Below are 19661 nucleotides of genomic sequence, written 5' to 3' on the forward strand. Positions count from 1 at the left end.
TTTACTTAGCATCATATTTTAACTGACAGGAGTGCTTTGGGCTTCTCTGAAAAACATCACTTCCCCTGTTCTTGTGTTTAAAACTCTATTTGTCTCCTTCTCACCCCCGGTTTTTCTCTCCAAAGATAGAAACTGCCTGTTGAGTGAGTGAGTCTAAAGGTTACGCAATCTCTCTATTAGCTGCAAAGCTGCACAGTCCTCCTCTGTGCTCCACTGAGAGCTTGTGTGTGTGTGTGTGTGTGTGTGTGATTTCTGAATGAGACGGGGGTAGGGAGGGGCATATGCTGTTTCAAAAACTCATTGAGGATTGACTGAAAGTTGAGAAGACAAAAAGATCCCTGCCCCCTTGCACTCTAAAATAGTCAAACCTTAAAAATCATCAGTCACAGCTCAGAACTGACAGGAGTGCTTTTACGATCAGGATGAAGGGTGAGTTCTATCCAAATGAGAATCTTGCTTTTTTTCTTATACAGTCCTAATTAGCATCATAACAGAGATTTTCTTATGTTTGTAAAAACAGCAATAAAACAGATTTTAAAAAGTTTTTTCATTGCAGGTCGTGTTTAACTACAGCAAAAAAGGTCCCATACGTTATTTTACTTTAAACATGCTCAAAAGCAAAATTCACAGATGTCGAATTTACTGATGTTTTACAGTACAGTCATAGATGTTTGACTCAGTACTTTTGGTATTCTCAGAGAACTGCAGCCTGTCAAAGGTTTTTAGAATTAATTATCGTCAGAGATTTTGTTGACTGACCTCATTTTCACTGCAAAGTGTTGTGAATGTGTTGATATTATATTCATGTACGCAGGTTCAATGACTTGCCAAAACACCTGTTATCTTCTTTTACTTAGACATATGTCTAAGTACATGTAGCACTCTGATATATAGACACACAAATGAAGATTTGAAAATTCTCTTAAGTTTTTTTACTTTATGTATTACGAGATGTTAGTCACTGAGGCAGAGATACAAGATGGAATTTACCTCAGACAGAGTTAAGTAAACTTTGTGCACTATTTAGATGTTTATATGCATGAAAATTCCTTGATAACTGGCTGTTAGTTGAACATGTACAGTTGCAGAATGACTGTCTTCATGTAGGTGATTCCGAAAACTAAGGGAAACACATTACCGTAGTGGTAACTGACCATTAGCCTTTCAAACACATTTTGATAAAAGTCTAAACAAATGTCAGTTATTTAGTAAGCGAATGCATCTGAAAATAATTATGTAATGTTTCATAACTGCTTCAGTGTTACAAAATACTCCCCTAACTCAGCTCTCAGTGTAATGCACAAAGTGCTGCATTCCATAGCGTGATGCTGAAGCTTTCACCTACCTTGTGGTGTATGGGAAAAACATCACTACATAATGTTTTACTGTGTTCTTGTTTTTTCCCTCTCCAAATTAGTGCTTTACCTGTTTCTCTTAATGAATCTGATTAACCTGTTTCCTTAAAGCCCCGTCACTAATGTTTAGGAACCTTTTTGGCTACTTTGGCTACAGGAGTTAGAAATCATGGTTAAGGTAGTTTTGTTTGAACTGAAAAGTGCTTTAAAATTAATCTACAGTTATAATGACATTATTTTAGTTTTTTAAAGGATGTAGTAAGTTGGAAGATGGAGTTCTCCAAAATGCTATAGTCAAAAGCATTCATCTCTAGTCTGCATGAGATCTGTCACCTGACCTCATCCTGTACTTGTGAGACTCAAGAAATTATGGACTTCAGTACATTTTCAGGCCTTTTGTGATTGTTGAATTTGCACTTTGACATTAGCAATGCTTTTATGCTGTATCTACAAAATCATGTAGTAACATTGTCCAATCAAACGTGAACATATAGTGGGAGCTGTGTTCAAACAAGAATAAGCCTGAATTTTGAAATATTTATGGGATAAAATCTCATCTCAGATTTTATTTTATTTCCATCTTTACAAGGACACGATAAATTTGCATCAAATGCGAGTCTTGCTTCCGAATAAAGTATGACTCCTTAATCGAGTCAGAAATGGTGAAACTTTTGAATAATTATGGACAAAAACACATGCACAGGCCAGCTTTCTACATTAGTATTGATTAGAGACTGATTTTAAATGACTGAATCTCCACAACATGGCAGCGATATCTATTATACTTTATTACTTAATGGACCTACCGTCTGGCATCTGCACATTCTGAATCAGATCAAATTTCTCTCAAAATAACTTGTTTCTCGTGTTCTACTGAGAACACGTAGGTTCAAAATATTTGCAAGTGTTATTACTTGGTAGATAGTTGCAGAGTAATAAGTTGTATCACAACTGTAAAAAGACTGACACTTACTCGCCTAAATCGTTCAAATATCTGTTGGCAACTGAGAGATCACACAAGCAAGTGTTACATCAGGTGTAAAATCTTATGAGGTCATTGAAGGCCACAAGCATGTGTAGCTACTACTAGCTATCATTCTACAGTAAATTAGACAATTAGCTTGTGTTTCTACCAAAATCATCCATCAGATCATTTATTCAGTGACTTGGTTCAATATTTCAGGTGAAATGCTTTGATTCTACATAATAGTTGAGATTTTACTTGCATGTGCCACAATCACACTGTTTTCACGTTTTATCCTGGAATAATTTAAGACTTTAGGCTCCTTTTTATATTTGCAGTGTAGTGTGTTTACTGATTACATACAACCTCATTTAAAATAAATACTGTCTTTATTTAACCAAGGTCTGATAAGCAGCTACAGTTCAATAAGTGGACCATAAGAGATTGCACTGACACACTGAATTACACTGGATAGAATGTTTATTGTCAAAAGACATGCAACTCAACCCATGGTCCTGACCACAGACTTGACATTTGACTTAGACTTGTTTCTCCAAAACCTGAGACTTGATTTGAATCGTGACACAAATAACATATCTGTCCTCAGATAACCAAACTATGCAGAATTTCTTCAGACCTATTTTCAGTTCCACGAAGTACATGAAGATCCTAAAAAGTTGCTGATGTAGAAACAGTGTATGATTTACAGGACAGCATGGTCACTCCATAGGTCAAAGGGAATTCTTTTGTTTTTGGACAAGGCTTTTGACAAACATTCGTGCTGTCTGAAAACTGAGGTTTTTATGATCTTTTCTATAGTAAATTCTTTGGGTTGGCCTCTGAGTGGTTTAGACTCATGTTTACAATCCTTTCATTTTTATATTCAAGTAACGTAAACAATGAAGAAGGCTGTATCCAAATTCCTGAGAGGATAACCATTAACTGTAATCTGAATTCAACCTCTGTCTCTGACACAGTTGAAGTACAATTAAAACAATGAAACAGAACAGTCTGACAACCCCCTATGATGTTCCTCTCCTGTGCCTCCCCCCAGCGGTGCAACTAGCCACTAATTAAATGGTCAGAGACTCTGGGATCCGATAATGAGATGAAAAAACAAAATGAGAAAAAAAAATTTCCCCCTCAGTGCTCCTCCATACTGTATTCATAATTTGCTTTTCAAAAGTTTGTTTGAAATATTCATATATAGGTATAGTGTGGCTCAACGGGACTGGAAAGGAACTGGAAGAGAGCCTTTTTATGGGCATCTACAGAAAAGGCTTTAAGTTCTATTTCTGTTGAAATCTGTGCTTAGTATTCTGTCACACCTACTGCTGAAGTGCACACCAAACCCCTTTGGTGGATTTGCAGAAGTCCTCACAGAGGTGTTCTGAGAGGCAGTCACACCACCCTGTCAGAGCCTGTGAAAACCAAGGCAAACTGTGATCAAACCCCCTGGCACTGAGGTCACTCCTCAAAAACAAAAGCCTCTGCTGCCTTACCGTGCCAAGCATTAATTCCCAGTACCTTGTTTAAACAGTCTGTTTTTACCACAACCCTTACTCATCCTTTGAATGTCCAGACCCCTCCTCCCTTCGGTTTAGAGCACATTCTCAAGGCCTCTTGCACATCGGGGTGCTCTACTGATTTGTTGTTCGAGAGCTCAGATATGCTGAGATTACAGACATCTTCATCACCCCCATGGAGAGAGCTCTTTTGAATACGCCGCTCTTGGACCACAAGCATGGCTGCGGATCTATCTCGTACTTGGGGGCCCTGAGCAGACCGGTTGTTAAATTTGTTGGCACGTTCCCAAGAAGCAGGGGCCTTTCCCCTTGGCCGGAATGGTACCGTATGGAGGCTGAGTGGCAGCATGCATAAGGCTCCGATTTGTTAATGCAATTTGACAAGAATGAGCAGGGTCAGTGAGTGCTCTGTTCGGAGCACAGAGAAAGCTCTTTCATCCATACTACCATGCTGGAGGTTTAATAAGTCCCTACAATGGTCATGTAAGCAATCACTATCATGCCATGTATGAGGTTCCTCTTTGGGTAGCATGGACACATTTGAGAGGCACTTTTTTATGGCTTGGTGTCATTCAAAAATGGGTAAAGTTCAAGAGATTTGCAAGATGCAACCTGATACCACACAGGAGTTACACTGCAATACAAGATATAGCATGCCCAAAAAGTCAGGTTAATTTAAAAACTTCTCAACTTAAAAGTCGTTTTTCTTGTTACTGACTTTGCAAACTGACTGTGGGAGCAATGTACCGTGAGAACCAGGGGCTGGGGTGCAGAAAGATGTGAGACGTATATGCATGGATTTACATAACAGTCAAGAAAATGAAAAGCTTAAGAATTTTCCTGCGTGTGTTTCCATACACAGAAACAAATTCAAAACACTTTTAGACAAAACGCCATGCCAATGCATATGGTCTTGTGTTCTTCACCATTGACAGGAGACAGTGACAGTAAAATGGACCCGACCAATGGTCACAGCAGACCGCTGGACATTGTGCCTCACACTGAGGACAAGATGAAGGAGAGGGGTCAGTGGGGCAACAAGCTGGAGTTTGTGCTTTCAGTGGCTGGGGAGATCATTGGTCTGGGAAATGTGTGGCGTTTCCCTTATCTGTGTTACAAAAATGGAGGAGGTGAGTACTAGTTCTAACTTCCATTTTATACCGGGTGTAGTTTGATTTAAAGAGCCTTTACCATGTGATATATTATCTAACAAGCTTTGGACTGAAAGGTATGGATTGTTTTGAAAAAAAAAAAAGTAATGGATCAGCCCTGTGGCAAATCAGGCCTGAGTCTCAACAGTTCTTTCATGTATACATGACTTGTTAGTTCTTGCCCACATACTTCAATGTTAATTTGTGAGCTATGTCACAATAACTTAGATCCAAAGAATGAGGATATGCTTTTTTGCAGGGTATAATGGAGAACTACCAGTGAAATAAAATGCAAATAAAAATGGAATCCTGTGTAAACATATTAACATTGAAATATCATTGAAAAAATAAATAAATAAAAATTTTGAAAAGCTTAATTGCAGATATTTGTCAGACTTTAGATTGTAATTAATAGTGGATTGGGAAATTTTCACTCTCAGAAGTCAAGCTGCCCCAAACCCCCCAAAAAGATGAGCAAGTCTGAGTAAGTGTTTGGAAAAGCATTTTCCCCCATTCTGTGACTTCTGAGACTGTCACGTGTAGCTTGTACAACACTCACCCCATGTTTGCTAAATTCCACCTGTCTAATTTTAGTCATGAATATTTTTTAATTCATCTGTCTGAACCACAGAATAATAGCACCAATGGGTGTGAGGATACTGGTGGCAATTTGAATCCAGGGTCACATGATGGCTAGTAAACTGCAACTTGTTCCCTCCCAGTTACCTCCAATGGTGCTGTCCTCTAACATTATTTCATCATTATGTTCAGGTGGTTACTTGCAAACACATCCCTCATGCAGCCGGGGAAGGGGAGCAAATATAAGCCACTTTTTTTCAGATGATAGCATCACACTTTAAATTTTTCCAAATGGTTGTTAAGAAAAATAAGCAAAAATGCTGACTAACCACACAAAGATCAATGAACGAGCAAATGATCAAAATGTTGGTTACTAAGTTTGATATGGATACTGATATGGATAAAGCAAAGTGTCAAAGAGTCAGGTGAACAAGAACTTTCCCTGCTCTTGTTCAGGCCATTTTTGTAATAGCATTTATTTCTTTGTTTAACTACACATCTTCTTTGTCTCTGCATGTCTAACGGGACATGGCTTTAAAGTCTATAGCCATGTCTTGTTTTGTGTTTGCCAGGTGCTTATGCAATTGACCTCTTGATCCATCCGCCGGGGTGCTGAGAACATGCCCGGGCCATAAGGTTGAAGGTCACAGCTGTTGTTTGATGTGTCCACAACATTTGTCCATGAGTGAATGGAGATGTTTGGGCTTTGAGACAATGATCAAACTAATAATCTTTAAAATACTGAGCTAATATACTGTCGTAGCACTTTATGGACCAAAACGAAAAAACTTAATCTTAAAGTTACTGATTAACTTGAAAGCAGCAAGGTTGTCTGGCAATTAATTGTGCCTTGCTTTAACATTATCCCCTTCTCCTTACCAGGTGCCTTCTTCATTCCTTATCTTATCTTCCTATTCACTTGTGGGATTCCTGTGTTTTTCCTGGAGACTGCATTGGGACAATACACTAGTGAGGGAGGCATCACATGCTGGAGGAAGATTAGCCCACTGTTTGAGGGTAAAGCTAACTTTTTCAGAAATTTGACCATTCACCTCCCTTGTTATTAACAACAAGCCACAAGTCTTGTTTGCACCATGTGCTATTTTATAAGAGGTGCATTTCAAAAAACTTTTTTTACTCGAGCCATCTGTACAGCAAATAACACAGTTTCTCTCATCTACCGCAGGAGTTGGCTATGCCACTCAGGTCATTGTGGCCTTGCTGAACTTCTATTACATCATTGTTCTGGCCTGGGGCATATTTTACCTTTTTTTCTCTTTCTCCTGGAACTTGCCCTGGTCCTCCTGCAATAATGCATGGAACACAGGTGAGGCAGCTAATCACAGATTTAACTCCTATTACCCTATCAAACATTCAGTCCGAAGTCTTGATACTAATGTCAGTTTATGGTTTACTCTCGTTGCTGTCAAGATTCTTGCATGGAGTTTCAGAGGAGGAACGACTCTTTGAACCAAAGCCATTTTCACAATGCCACATCACCAGTTATTGAGTTCTGGGAGTAAGCATGTTTTGATGATATCTACATGCCATGTCAACCATAGCTGAGCACTTTAAGGACTTAAATACTGATTTTACTTATTCATTTTTGTTCTGAGATTTTGTATTACATGGTATTATATCTTGACTTCAGGAGGAGGGTCCTGAGGATCTCTTCTGGAATTGACAACATTGGCCAGCTGCACTGGGACCTGGCCCTGTGTCTTTTTCTGGCCTGGGTGATATGCTACTTCTGCATATGGAAGGGTGTCAAGTCAACTGGCAAGGTTGACACTGTTCACCTCTTTGAGAATGAATGAATTTAGACCTTGACTGGTTTCCTGGGCAAAGACTAAGATTGGACTTAAGTGTATTTTGAAATAGAAATCAAATGTGATTTAGATAGTGTGAAAGAACAACTGACCAACGAACAAAGAAACTAAATGCAATTTAATTTCTTATAACTTTTTATGGTGACATGGGTAGTAGAATAACTAGCTATTACAGGTATATTTGCTAGATTATGTTCATGTACTGTCCCTGGCAATCCCAGTTCCAAAACACAAATCACTGTGCCTTTATAAAACAGCTTTTCTTTAGGGATGTGAGAGAACTTTATAACAAGCCGCACAGTTACGGAATGGAATTTAGATTCACTGACATAGATTGAGCGACTATATTGCAGAGTTTTTTTCCAGTTTTGAAATTCAGCACCAATTACCTGCCTAACTGTAAAAAAAAAAGAAAGTACTCTCCATAGCAACATTTTACAGTTCCAGTTCATGGAACAGTGAGAATATGTATTTTTGATCTCAAAATCCATGATTATTGATCTGCCGATTTAGTTGAGTTTGTTCCAAGAATTCAGAAATGCCTACTCTTTGATACAGTGTGGACCACATGTGTGTTAAAAATCCTCTTGTATTTGATGATGCTGATGGCCTGATGAAAATTTTCATTTGACCTGATAGGTGGTGTACTTCACTGCAACTTTTCCCTATGTCATGCTGATAATCTTGCTCATCCGAGGTGTAACTCTGCCAGGAGCCTCAAGGGGAATCCAGTTCTACCTTTACCCAGACTTAGGAAGACTGGCAGACCCACAGGTACCAATGCTCCACACTCAGTATGTTGCTCAGTATTGTAAGAACATGTAGGTAAAGGCATCACTTAGCACGATTTTCTATTGAAATTGTATTTTATGCAATATTTTGTAATTACTTTGTAAACCTAAACAGAATACCACTATTTTATTGAACACAGTGACAAACCTTGACATCCACTGATGTGCTTCATGTTGATGAGGGATAGAATCCTGAGTTTAAAAAAATAAAAAGTTCACATTAGGCTACTGATTAAGCCATATTCAAGCAGCAAAGGACTGTAAACTGAAAAACTTTTAGAGACATGGCTATATTAAGTAACTAAAAGCAGCATATTTGACTTGAAGAGTTGAAGAAAATTCTTAAAATATGGAAGTTTTACTACTTTATCCATCAGAGGACTGCTGACTCAGTGAGTGTTAATGTGAGGTCTGAAGCTGTCCTAACTGGTTTAAGAGTCACTAGAACATGGTTTTCTTAAGGTAACACAGCTATCCCAATCTGAGAGAAGAGGCATATTTTTGAAGACACATTTTTTTTAACTGTCACATAATATGATGCCATTGACAATAAACTCTCAAATTAGATCAAATGACACTTGTGCCTACAGCAGTGTCCTCAAGTATCAGAGACCTGCTTTTACAGGCTTTGTCTGAAGAGTTGGATGCATATGGTTCCTGACCTGATCCTCGCAGTAGTCTAAAGCACTCAGCTGTGTGACGTTGATTTCACTGAGGGGGTGTAACTTTTGAAAGATTCTTACCCCCTGCCCCACTGTGAAAAGACCATCCAGGTGTGCTTGTCATGACCTCACAGCAGTATGCCCAGCAGGGAAGAAGAGTCTTTTTGTGTATAAATCTGTGTATCATGAAAGAGGCTTACAATTTCACCTTGAACACTTTGAGTTCATTGATGCCCTGCTGATTTACTGATGCATCGTTTCTGTTCCATCTGCTATGTGTCTCGTGGGAAAGCTGCTGTCTTCTGCTGCAGATGGAAATGGTGTTGTTTTGTGGCATCAGTCTATGTATGTACAGAATATTGTAAAACACTCAATATTTTTAAAACAACAGAAGACCTGATATAGCTCCACAGATTATGAGGCCTAATATATTCATATCATATATCATATCACATTGTTTTGACCCATTCTGCAAGCCAGAGACAAATGATTCTGTTTTTGTATAAATGGCATTTATGTTCAGTTATCGAATGAATGACATTTCCCCTCGCACACTGAACAGTGGACTCTTTAGTTTTCAAAAATTCATGAGTTGAAAATTACTAATAGGCCTACTACCCATTCCTATATGCACTGTACCATCATGAGTTACACTAACCTAAACTTAAGCTTTATTTCTAAGGTTTCTGCAGAAAAGAGTAGCACCTTGCATGTCAGTGGCCTTTTCTAGGTCACTTGATCAGAGAAGTAAAAATTGCTCTCCTGTCAAAAAGAGGCAAGAGAAAAACACAGGTGAACCCGCTTTCTTGTGAATTAGTTCACCACTGATATTTTGAAGGTGATGATACAGAAATATTTCACTCATTTTGAGACAGACATGACTCTGTTAGTCATTTATGTGGAACAAGCAAAATGTGAATTATTTAACATACAGCTTGAAACCACTTTGAAATACACTAAAGTAAAATGGGGTGAGATGGGGACATTATTCAATAGGTATATTGTCATGTTATGAGAGAAGCCACACGAGAGCTACCTCAATGCTCGAAACATGTCGAGTATTACTTACAGCTCAAATACAACCTATGGCTTTCACACAAGTGTGACACACAGAATACTGAAAACAAATAGGACCTTGTATCCAGTAGGAGCTAGCGACCATTCTTGACAGACTTAATAGAAAATGACTACATCGGTGTTATTTAGCCTGAAGGATGGGAGAGCCCATTTCATGCTGTCAGGACAAAATGTGGTCAAAGCTAATGGTTTAGGAGTCAGTATCGATCCTTTTCACCTTGTCTAGTTCCATTTTGGCCTGGAGCAATAACAGATTTTTAATATCAGTTGCTGTCAGTCAAGATGGATCATAGAAGCAGAACTAATCAAAAGATTTGTGTTCTCCTACAATGTGTGATGATATGTGATTGGCTATGCAGGTTACGAGTTTTGAAATATAACTTTAACATAGTCAGGCCGAGATAATCTGAGAATAAGGACACAAGAATGATTTGGTCTTAATGGAACACATGTAGGTGGATTATGCATATTTATATTGTACTTGAGTCTATTTTGATATTTGCAAAGTTTGTGGACATATATTCCCATCTAGTACGTTAGACACAGTAACAACAGATGGCCAAAATGAAAACATGCCCTTATACCAATGGTGCAAAGTGGCCTTGCTGCAGTAAAGCTTAACCTAAGAGAATATAGCTGAACCTAAAATCCAGATCTGAAACTAACTCCTAACTCCAGTAACATCTTTAAGTTCATAAAATATAACCAATCCCCAGATGCATGGTTCCAAAAGTTCCATAATGTGCAAAATGCTCAAAGCGGTGCTTTATTGAGCACTGGATTACTTTACGCTTAGCTGCTTTCCTGACACTCTGTAGGTATGGATGGATGCAGGGACACAGATCTTCTTCTCTTATGCTATCTGCCTTGGATGCCTTACAGCGCTTGGAAGTTACAACAAGTACAACAACAACTGTTACAGGTGAAAAACAGTATAGAAAAACTTTTCTTCACAGGGTGTGATCCATGAATTTTTGAGGTCTGCTGCACAATAATTTAGATGAAGTGTTTAACGTGGGGCTGTTTACCATGACTTTTTCCCTCTCTGTTCTGTCTTCTAGGGACTGCCTGGCATTGTGTTTTCTGAACAGTGGGACCAGTTTTGTTGCTGGTTTTGCTATTTTCTCCATCCTGGGATTCATGTCTTTTGAACAAAATGTACCCATTTCTGAGGTCGCAGAATCTGGTGAGTGAACTGAAAGGAAGATAGGATTACTTCAGTATTATTTTTTGGGTATCTTCAGGGGAAACAATTGTGAGATTTTATTTAGAATTCAGATGTCACATCAAGAATCCAGTGACTTTACAATGCCATTCAGTCATAGTAGTATTAATCCTGCTGGATAATCAATAAGAAACTGAGTGATAATCTATTAATTCCAGCAACAAAAGTGTACATTCTTTTGGGAGTGCACAGTTGTGAAGTTGGGGTTCGCTGGTGCAGTTTCTTGTGTTTTCTTGTGTACTGTTTTTTGTTTTTTTCGATGTTTGATCCCGGGCGGACGAGATCAACATGGGACTGTTGCTTCGACGAATGAAAAGTTTATATGCAAGACAGAGAAAGAGTCTTGTTCAAACCTGATCTGATTTCAGGTCCAGGCTTGGCTTTCATTGCATATCCACGTGCTGTCTCCATGATGCCCTTCTCCCCAGTGTGGGCTTGCTTCTTCTTTATTATGATCGTTCTGTTAGGACTAGACAGCCAGGCAAGTCCTCCTTTTTTCCCCCTGTGTTCTGTAACTGACTGTAATGAAATAAGCAAGAGGAAAAAACTCACTGTATTTGATATCATTGTCTTGTGTCAGGGATAATGATATAACCATAATGGTAATAAATATAATTATGCCATTCAGAGCATAAGCAGATCAAATAAAATAGTCACTAAACATTTGATTATTTTCTCACTGTTCACTGCAAACAAATCACCACCAAGATACTTACTCCAGTGTTCTTGTGTTGACTGAGTAGTTTGATGGAATCACAACTAATTCAGTAATTCTATCCATAACACACTCTTAACATTCGCATCACATGGCCACACCAACACAAAACCCACAAAGAACAACCAAGCAGTCTCTCCTTATCCCACCAGTCTCACCATACATCTGATCAGATGAAACTAACAAAGAAAGTGAAAGTTGACTGATGTGCAGAACTTGCCTACAGTTCTGTAACAAAAAATATATCTGAATGTCAAGTGTTTTTACATGATCAGTATTTTATAGTAAGCACAGTGGTTTGCTTTATGAAATACTAGTGACGTCATATTTTAGTAAAATTCACAAGGTCTTCAAGAGTAACTATAATAACTCGTTATTATTTTAATTTTGCCCCACTGTAGTTTGTCTGCGTGGAAAGCCTTGTGACTGCCATGGTGGACATGTACCCAGCCATTTTCCGGAAAAAGAATCGCAGAGAGCTGTTCATCCTGGGAGTGTCCATTGTGTCCTATCTTGTGGGGCTAATTATGCTGACTGAGGTAGCTCACCAAGAACATCAGCTTAGCATTGTGTGCTAAGGCTTACAATTAGTCTTTCTCCCTCATTAAAACAGGATCAAGTTAAAGGCTGTGTGTGAAGAGTCTTAGTGCCAGAAGTCAATAGAAAGTAAAAAACTCACCCAGCATTTAACAGAGCATTCTGTCCACACTCCAAATAAACACGTAAAGTCACAAACAAAAAAAACAGGGATGTAGAGCAGACATTCAGACCACAGGTGTTATCAGTGAAGTGTTGTTTTCTAAAAACCCTTTCTAGCAACGAAAAAATACATGTGATTCTGAGAAGCTGAGCTGAAAAAACACCTTCAGAGGGTGAGAAGCATAGAAAATCAAGGTCATAATTTATTGCATCATTCACGAATCCATCAAAGGACTGACTGCTTTTTACTACCTCAGCTGTCACAAATCCTGAAAAGATACATTTATTGCCAAAACCACTCAGCGTAGGATGTGTAGGACTCTCCTTTTATGCCTTCAATCACACATCTTTCTCTTGACAGGGTGGAATGTATGTCTTCCAGCTGTTTGACTACTATGCAGCCAGTGGAATGTGTCTCCTCTTTGTGGCTATTTTTGAGACAGTCTGCATTGCCTGGGTTTACGGTGAGTATTTACCTTTGAAGCTTTAACATTTTATCATAGAATTTATTATGGTAATTTTTTCCTTAACCTGCTGTCATGGTTGGGCTGTAATGGTACTGAAAAAAAGAGAGAGAGAGAGATAGAGAGAGAGAGAGAGAGAGAGAGAGAGTGAGTGAGTAAGGAGGAAAACACTTCAGTATGGCCAGTATGTTTCCATTCAACTTGCAAATATGCACACCAGCTGCCATGTTGACTCATGATTGGTCGTTGTGTTAAAGAGTTATATACAGTATGTTATAAAAAAATACCATTTCTTTTAAGACAACTAGCACATACATTGTTTATTTTTGGAAACAATATCAACATTTTTAATCAGATGGCCTCTTGCATGTTGCATTCCACATTCTGTCTCATTTAGAGCTGTAGTTACAAACTCAACAACGTGGAAATGTAGTATGGCAAATAGGTAACAGTTTTGTGGAAATAGATTTAAAAAAATATTTTTTCTTGACTGATATGCTAGTAACATATGATCAAATCATGCTAAAACTGACCTCTTAGTTGTGTGTTGCTGTGTTAGGGCATTTAAGAGATATTTAATAGTTATGTATGCACTTAACAGTCAATAATTTATCAACATGAATGTGAAACACAGGTCTTACGTAACACATTTAATCTCATCTGTAGTAGCAATGCATAAGGGGAAGCGTTCTCCTTTGGATTGTAATTGTGGGAAAGGAAACTGGATGGAGTAGTGGTGTCACTGGCAGAATTGTTCAACCTCAGTTGACCCTGACTTTTGCGCCAAATTTAGTCACTCCAGTTCAAATAGGTTGACAAGGGTGCCCTTTCAGACTTTGGAATTTTCACATGGTTGCTGCAGCAATATTAACGGACCAATCAGAGCTCTAGTAGTATGTGCATCATTAGCATTTGCTGCTTGGTATGCATGCTAAGATTCACGAGCTCTCTCTGAGTGCGAGTAAGTGACAAAGTATTTTGTTCCTAAAAAAGGGAAAGAATAATTCTTGAGTGCTATGGTACCATCAGTGCTCAGCTCCCCTTAAAAATCAGAAAAGTGCAGATAGCATCATATTTACCTTCTCTGTGGCCAAAAATGGAGAGGAATCTGCTGTGTGCTTTCTAAGATAGAACACAAGTAAAGTTAGCCTCCAACAGGTGAGTTTTGTGCCCATAACTGTGACCTGTGAATCCCAGAAAGTACTCAGAATCAAAGTGGCGATGGGGTCTGATAGCATTCTCCCTTTAACGCCTTCTAAAATGATTCACACCCAATTTTACTATTACAGCAGTTATGGCCTAATAGAAAGTTTTGCTGCCACGTGTTTTTTCTTTGGGGAGAAACGTAAGGCATAACAACAGGACCGAGATTTTGTTGCTGTGCCCAAATGTTCACATTACTCTGAATCTGCTGTAAATGCTTATCAGAATGACACTGTAATGGTCATTATAATCATGATAAGTCTAACTAACCTCATTTTCACTCCTTGGGGATGGAGACCAGCACCATACTGACAAGCTTAACAACTGTCTTAACAAAAGGAACTAGCACTGATGCTGAAAACAGTCACATCAAAGCAATGCGCAACCTGAGCAGATATAGAGATTTTCAGTATGCCTAAGTCAAATAGTCGTAAACTAGGAATGCAGTGAATACTTTCCTCACAGCATATTGAACTGAAAATGCCCCTGTTTAACCTGTATATTTTGATGAGACCATTTGTAATGTTATTTGAATTTTTTTTTAAGTACAAGAATTGCCAAAACTTCATTGCCAGAATGCAGATACTATCCTTTGCATTGTTTGAAGGCTAAATTCATGATGGCAGGCATGAAATAGGTCCTGGAAAACTTATATCATTAAATCAATAATAAATAATAAAGTTTGTAATAAAGTTCGTTTGGAATCTTACTGTTTTATAGCCATCTGCCATAAATTAATAAAGATGACAGTGAGAGATTAGGAGTTGAGTCTTGCCCACCCACCTCCCTTTAACAGCCAACCATCACTGCCAGAGTTACTTTTCCAGCTTTTCAAAACACCCCATGCACTGTAAAGATACTTTTTGACAAAGATACTTTTTGTCAATTGTAAAAAATTTGCTGTAAAAAGAAATACAACTCAGGACAATTACTGAATTTCCTACTATTCCTATTTATGTATAGAACTGTCGAAAAAAAATACTTTAAAACCACATGACCCTCTCTCTTCTCAGGTGCAAATCGTTTCTATGACAACATTGAAGACATGATTGGCTACCGACCCGGGCCCTACATTAAGTATTGTTGGTTGTTCTTCACTCCTGCCACTTGTTTTGTAAGTGAGATGACTTTTACTCTGAATTCAAGCTTTTCTTCATGACACTAGTTAGTATGATCTTTCCAGAGCAGGCACATCAGGTTAGCACAAGCGAGTGAAACAGTGCCATCTTTTGACTGAAAATGGAAATCCAAAGAAATTAAAATCCATTGAAATATTAAGTTATTATTCAGTTTTAATTATATTTACGGTGCTTTACAGATATTATATTGTTGAGTCCTTTTGTTCTTTAAATTCTGCATCATGAAATCCTTTTTACATATCCATATACGCAGGGGACATTTGCTTTCTCCTTGATCAAGTACACCCCTCTAAAGTACAACAATGAATATGTCTACCCCTGGTGGGGCTATGCCCTGGGCTGGCTCTTGGCTTTATCATCAATGGTCTGCATCCCCATGTGGGTCATTTATAAAGTCAGCATTACCAAAGGAACTCTGAGAGAGGTGAGGACTATACTGGCTTATATTATGTATGGAACACAAAAGGTACCATAGAGAAAAAAAAGCTATGCAGAAAGCCAAAAAAACAAAAAACAAAACAAAACCCAAAAAGCTATAACATTGACGTATGATATTTTATAAATATAACTTACTATTTATTTATTATTGAGCTGCATTGAAGCCTCCATCATGTCTTTTTTCCCCACTACCTTTCAGCGCCTCCATCACCTCACCAGACCTTCCCCAAACTTACCCCAAAACAAGAGGGAGCAGGAAAAGTTGTTGGCAATCTTTGCTGCTGACAAGGATGGTCTCCATCAGCAGAACATCCCCACCAAGGATGGCTATTTCCCTGTTGAGGAGAAGGAGTCTAACTGTTAGGAGAGGTGTTTTACCATGGGACCAGGCTCCTCTGGCCTGTTGTGTTCTTGGAGACAGCTCATACTTTAATACCTTGCACATCTCATAACAGCCAAATAAGTGGCCACACAGCAAGGACATGGAGATTTCTCTTTTTCCTACATTCTGAGAGGTCCAAAGATGGCCCAGATGACTGCTTTAGATGTCTTTCTCTGTGGTTTCCATGTCAGTGTTTTGGCCCTATCTCTGTAGTTCACTGGTGGACACAGCACTATGCCTTTTTAAGTCTTTGGATTTCATAGAATTGTCACTTTGTTCACTGAGAAACAGAGTGGAGTAAATATGGATTGATTTAGTCTGTAACACAGACAATATTTCCACAGAAAATCAAAGCTGAGTTAATATATAGATTTATAGACTCTTAGAAAGATGTGGATATAGATATGACATCGGTAGATGTAGGGGTATATTAGTATCCTTTGGAACATTTGAGTTCAACTTATCTGTATCTGCTTTCTAAGGAAGCATGTTTGTCTTGTTGCCTCCGTGTGACATTAGAAATGCCGAATGTACAGCAGTGCAGAAACCATTATACAGAACATGAAAACTAGACATTTGTTTCCTAACTTAGGAATAAATAACCTAAATTTAATTAAGCTGTGTGCATGGTTACGGCAGGAGTTTGCTAGTTAGTTACAGATCAGTGAATGTAGTGGGTCGTGACATCGTCAGTTAAATTGTCTTATGAATTTTAAAAGTGCTCCACAATAGTCATAAAATTATGCTCTAAAATGAATTAATTAGCTGAACCCATAACATTCTCCAGCTGACGTATTCGCAGTCTTCAAAAAATATCTAAATACTACTTTGATTCTGATTTGCTAACTTGGCTTCAGTGGCATCCTTTCAGTACTTTGTGTACTGCATTTTGACAAAGTTTCGGCACTCAGCTAGCCAAAGAGGTAAGCAGTATCAGTGGACTTGATCATCATGTAAATATCGACGGTTTATATAGGTTGAGAGAATAGCTGAGATTTCAATCAGAGATTGCCTATTTTCACAACTCTTACTGTAAACTCCCTCCCCTAACTTAACTCTTGCCTAACAGGGTTGACTGCACCTCTTAAAACTTGAAAAGCTTTTTAAGAGTTGCCTTATCAGCTTTGCCTCAACATAAAAGTGAGGCCTAATGACAGTTAAATGTGGACCTTGGAGTTAATTCAGTTAAACTGGACTGTTTTCTACAGACAAATACACTCAATAACTGAAATTGTATGATACACCTGTGAGGGAATCGTTCCTGGAGGATAGGAAACTTCATATGTGTAAGATGATGTGTCACAACCCACAGATCCATTGTGAGTCTTTGTAAATTATTATTTTCACCTTCTCGACCTAGCCAATATTAAACATAACTTTTTTTCTCTCTCTTTTTAAAATTTAACTTTTACAGTTTTTCTATAAAAAAAATTGTGACCTTTTGTGCTCCATAATTGAACTTTGTTCAATGTATGCAGCAGACACGTTTTTTTTTCACGCTTAACTAAATGGTGTTGGAGTTTTTAATGTATTGTTTATTGTTTAATGGTTAATGTAGACCTTATTCAAATAAAGACATTTCAAATTCTTTCCTTATAAGTAGAATTTATACTAGTAAGAGTGGAATATTTGTGAAAAAAAAAGGGAACACAGGGAATTTAGATGCGTTGGAACTGTTTAAGGGTACATATATTTGTAATTAGTTTTTCTGGAATATACTCTGGAAAAAAAAGAAAGAAATTAAGAGGCAGCAGATGTGTTTTCAGGACCTGTGTGGCTTGGTATGGAATCTCTTTAAGAAAACCTGGAGCTATGTTGCCACAGTGAACTAAGCTAGTTGTTGCTATACTTTATAGAAATAAAAAAAAACTTTTCCTATAAGAGCTGTCTTCCTTAAAAAAGAAAAGAAAAGAAAAGAAAACTTCCCAAACAATTTTTAATCTTGTAGGGCTGTCCTCAGTTTTGTGATGATAGTGAGTGCTTGTTTTATGTCTTCCATAATGTCTGCTGTCTCTTACCAATTCTCTGGCAGGCCCTTTTTACTTCTTTTAAATATTATAAGCATACTTTGATATTTATTCAAACTAATGATGGATTATCCAGAAACACAGCCATGTAATTAATTGGACCAGCACATCCAACACTAGATGTAATCAAGTGTAATAACACCTATGTGTGTAGAGATTATTTACATATTTAGAAATAGAAAGTATTTACATATGCTGCTATGAAAGTAAATCACAAATATTTTAGACACAATGTAGAAAGAACCATTAAAAACCATTAAACTATCTTAATGGTTGTGTGAGGTGGTGGATGAGGTCACAGCTGACCTCAGTGTATGTTTGGCATTGATTTTACATATGAGAGCAAAAATGATAATCTTTTGAGATGCCTTCATAAAGTGCAGCATTTTACAATCCATAGCGACAAACTTCAAAAGAAAAAAAAAACAAAACACGCGAGAATATTCATTAGTTTTACGTCTGTATGTGATAACCCTGTGATAATTCAATCATGTGATGTCCTAGGACGTGTCAAGGCAATTGAAACTGATCACTGAATATCTATATTTGCGTCTGCTCTCAATGTAAAGGCTCGTGTTCAGAGAGGCATCAGAGAGGGATCCTAATCTTTACAGTCACTCCAGCACAATTTTGGTCATGTGCCAGACAACTTAGTTTGTTGTTTTTTGTCCTCTGTCATTTATTTTCACTGTCCCTTGCTCGCACATAGTTGTGCGTTTCTGATTTTTGTGCCACATAGTAACGGCTCAGAGTATGTAAATTAATCTGTGAATGACTCTCTTTTCCTCTCTTTCCTCTTTGTTGAGGAAGATTAAGAATGACTTATTATGACTAAATAGAGAGTGTACTCTAATGCCCTGATTGTAATATGCTCAGACAATTGTGTGTCCTATGGCATTTGTCTGTCATTTGTTGATATTAAAACCTCAGTATTCTATTAGATGTGGCTCTGCTCGTTTTTTCTGTCGGTTGTGAATTAAAGTTTTCCATCTGCACTTGCTGCCCTGATTGTTTTAAGGCCAGTGAGTTTTGGGACCATAACAATTAGATATGTATTGGCTGAGTTCACATCTTTCCATACTGGGCCGTGTCATTAGTGACTGAGTTTGTCGAAAAATGCAGAACAACAATGAGAATTGATTCATTCACTAAATCCAGATCGTCGCACAACTTTTCAGAGCGTGACAGAGAGAGGCAATGGGTGAAGGACTGGAGCTGCATTTGAATAGCTTGCAGTGTCCATGTTGGAAACCCCATTCTATCTTCAATTTTGGAACAGACATGAAGCACATATAAGGGAAGTTTAGCTCTTTCTCAGCGGTAGCTCCCTTTAACCCATCTTTAAGCAGAGGTACAAGGGCAAACACAAAATAGCTGGAAGCTTTATTATTTACCCTGGCATCATATCCAAGCACATGTGTCAATCAAACAGCAT

At 38.0% G+C, this 19661-nt stretch overlaps 1 protein-coding gene across 1 annotated transcript; it reads left to right on the forward strand.

Annotated features, from left to right (window-relative positions):
• Positions 1-330: 330 nt before the first annotated feature.
• slc6a13 (solute carrier family 6 member 13) lies at positions 331-19168 on the forward strand. Its single transcript, XM_030770667.1, has 15 exons — positions 331-429; positions 4781-4975; positions 6458-6592; positions 6762-6902; positions 7007-7094; positions 7227-7359; positions 8044-8178; positions 10753-10856; positions 10996-11120; positions 11528-11640; positions 12276-12413; positions 12935-13037; positions 15254-15354; positions 15633-15803; positions 16017-19168. The coding sequence occupies exons 1-15, from the start codon at positions 423-425 to the stop codon at positions 16179-16181; spliced, it is 1854 nt and encodes a 617-aa protein (XP_030626527.1). The 5' UTR covers positions 331-422; the 3' UTR covers positions 16182-19168.
• Positions 19169-19661: the final 493 nt, after the last annotated feature.

This window comes from Chanos chanos, chromosome 4 (genome assembly GCF_902362185.1).
Source record: "Chanos chanos chromosome 4, fChaCha1.1, whole genome shotgun sequence".
Classification (NCBI taxonomy): Eukaryota; Metazoa; Chordata; class Actinopteri; order Gonorynchiformes; family Chanidae; genus Chanos; species Chanos chanos.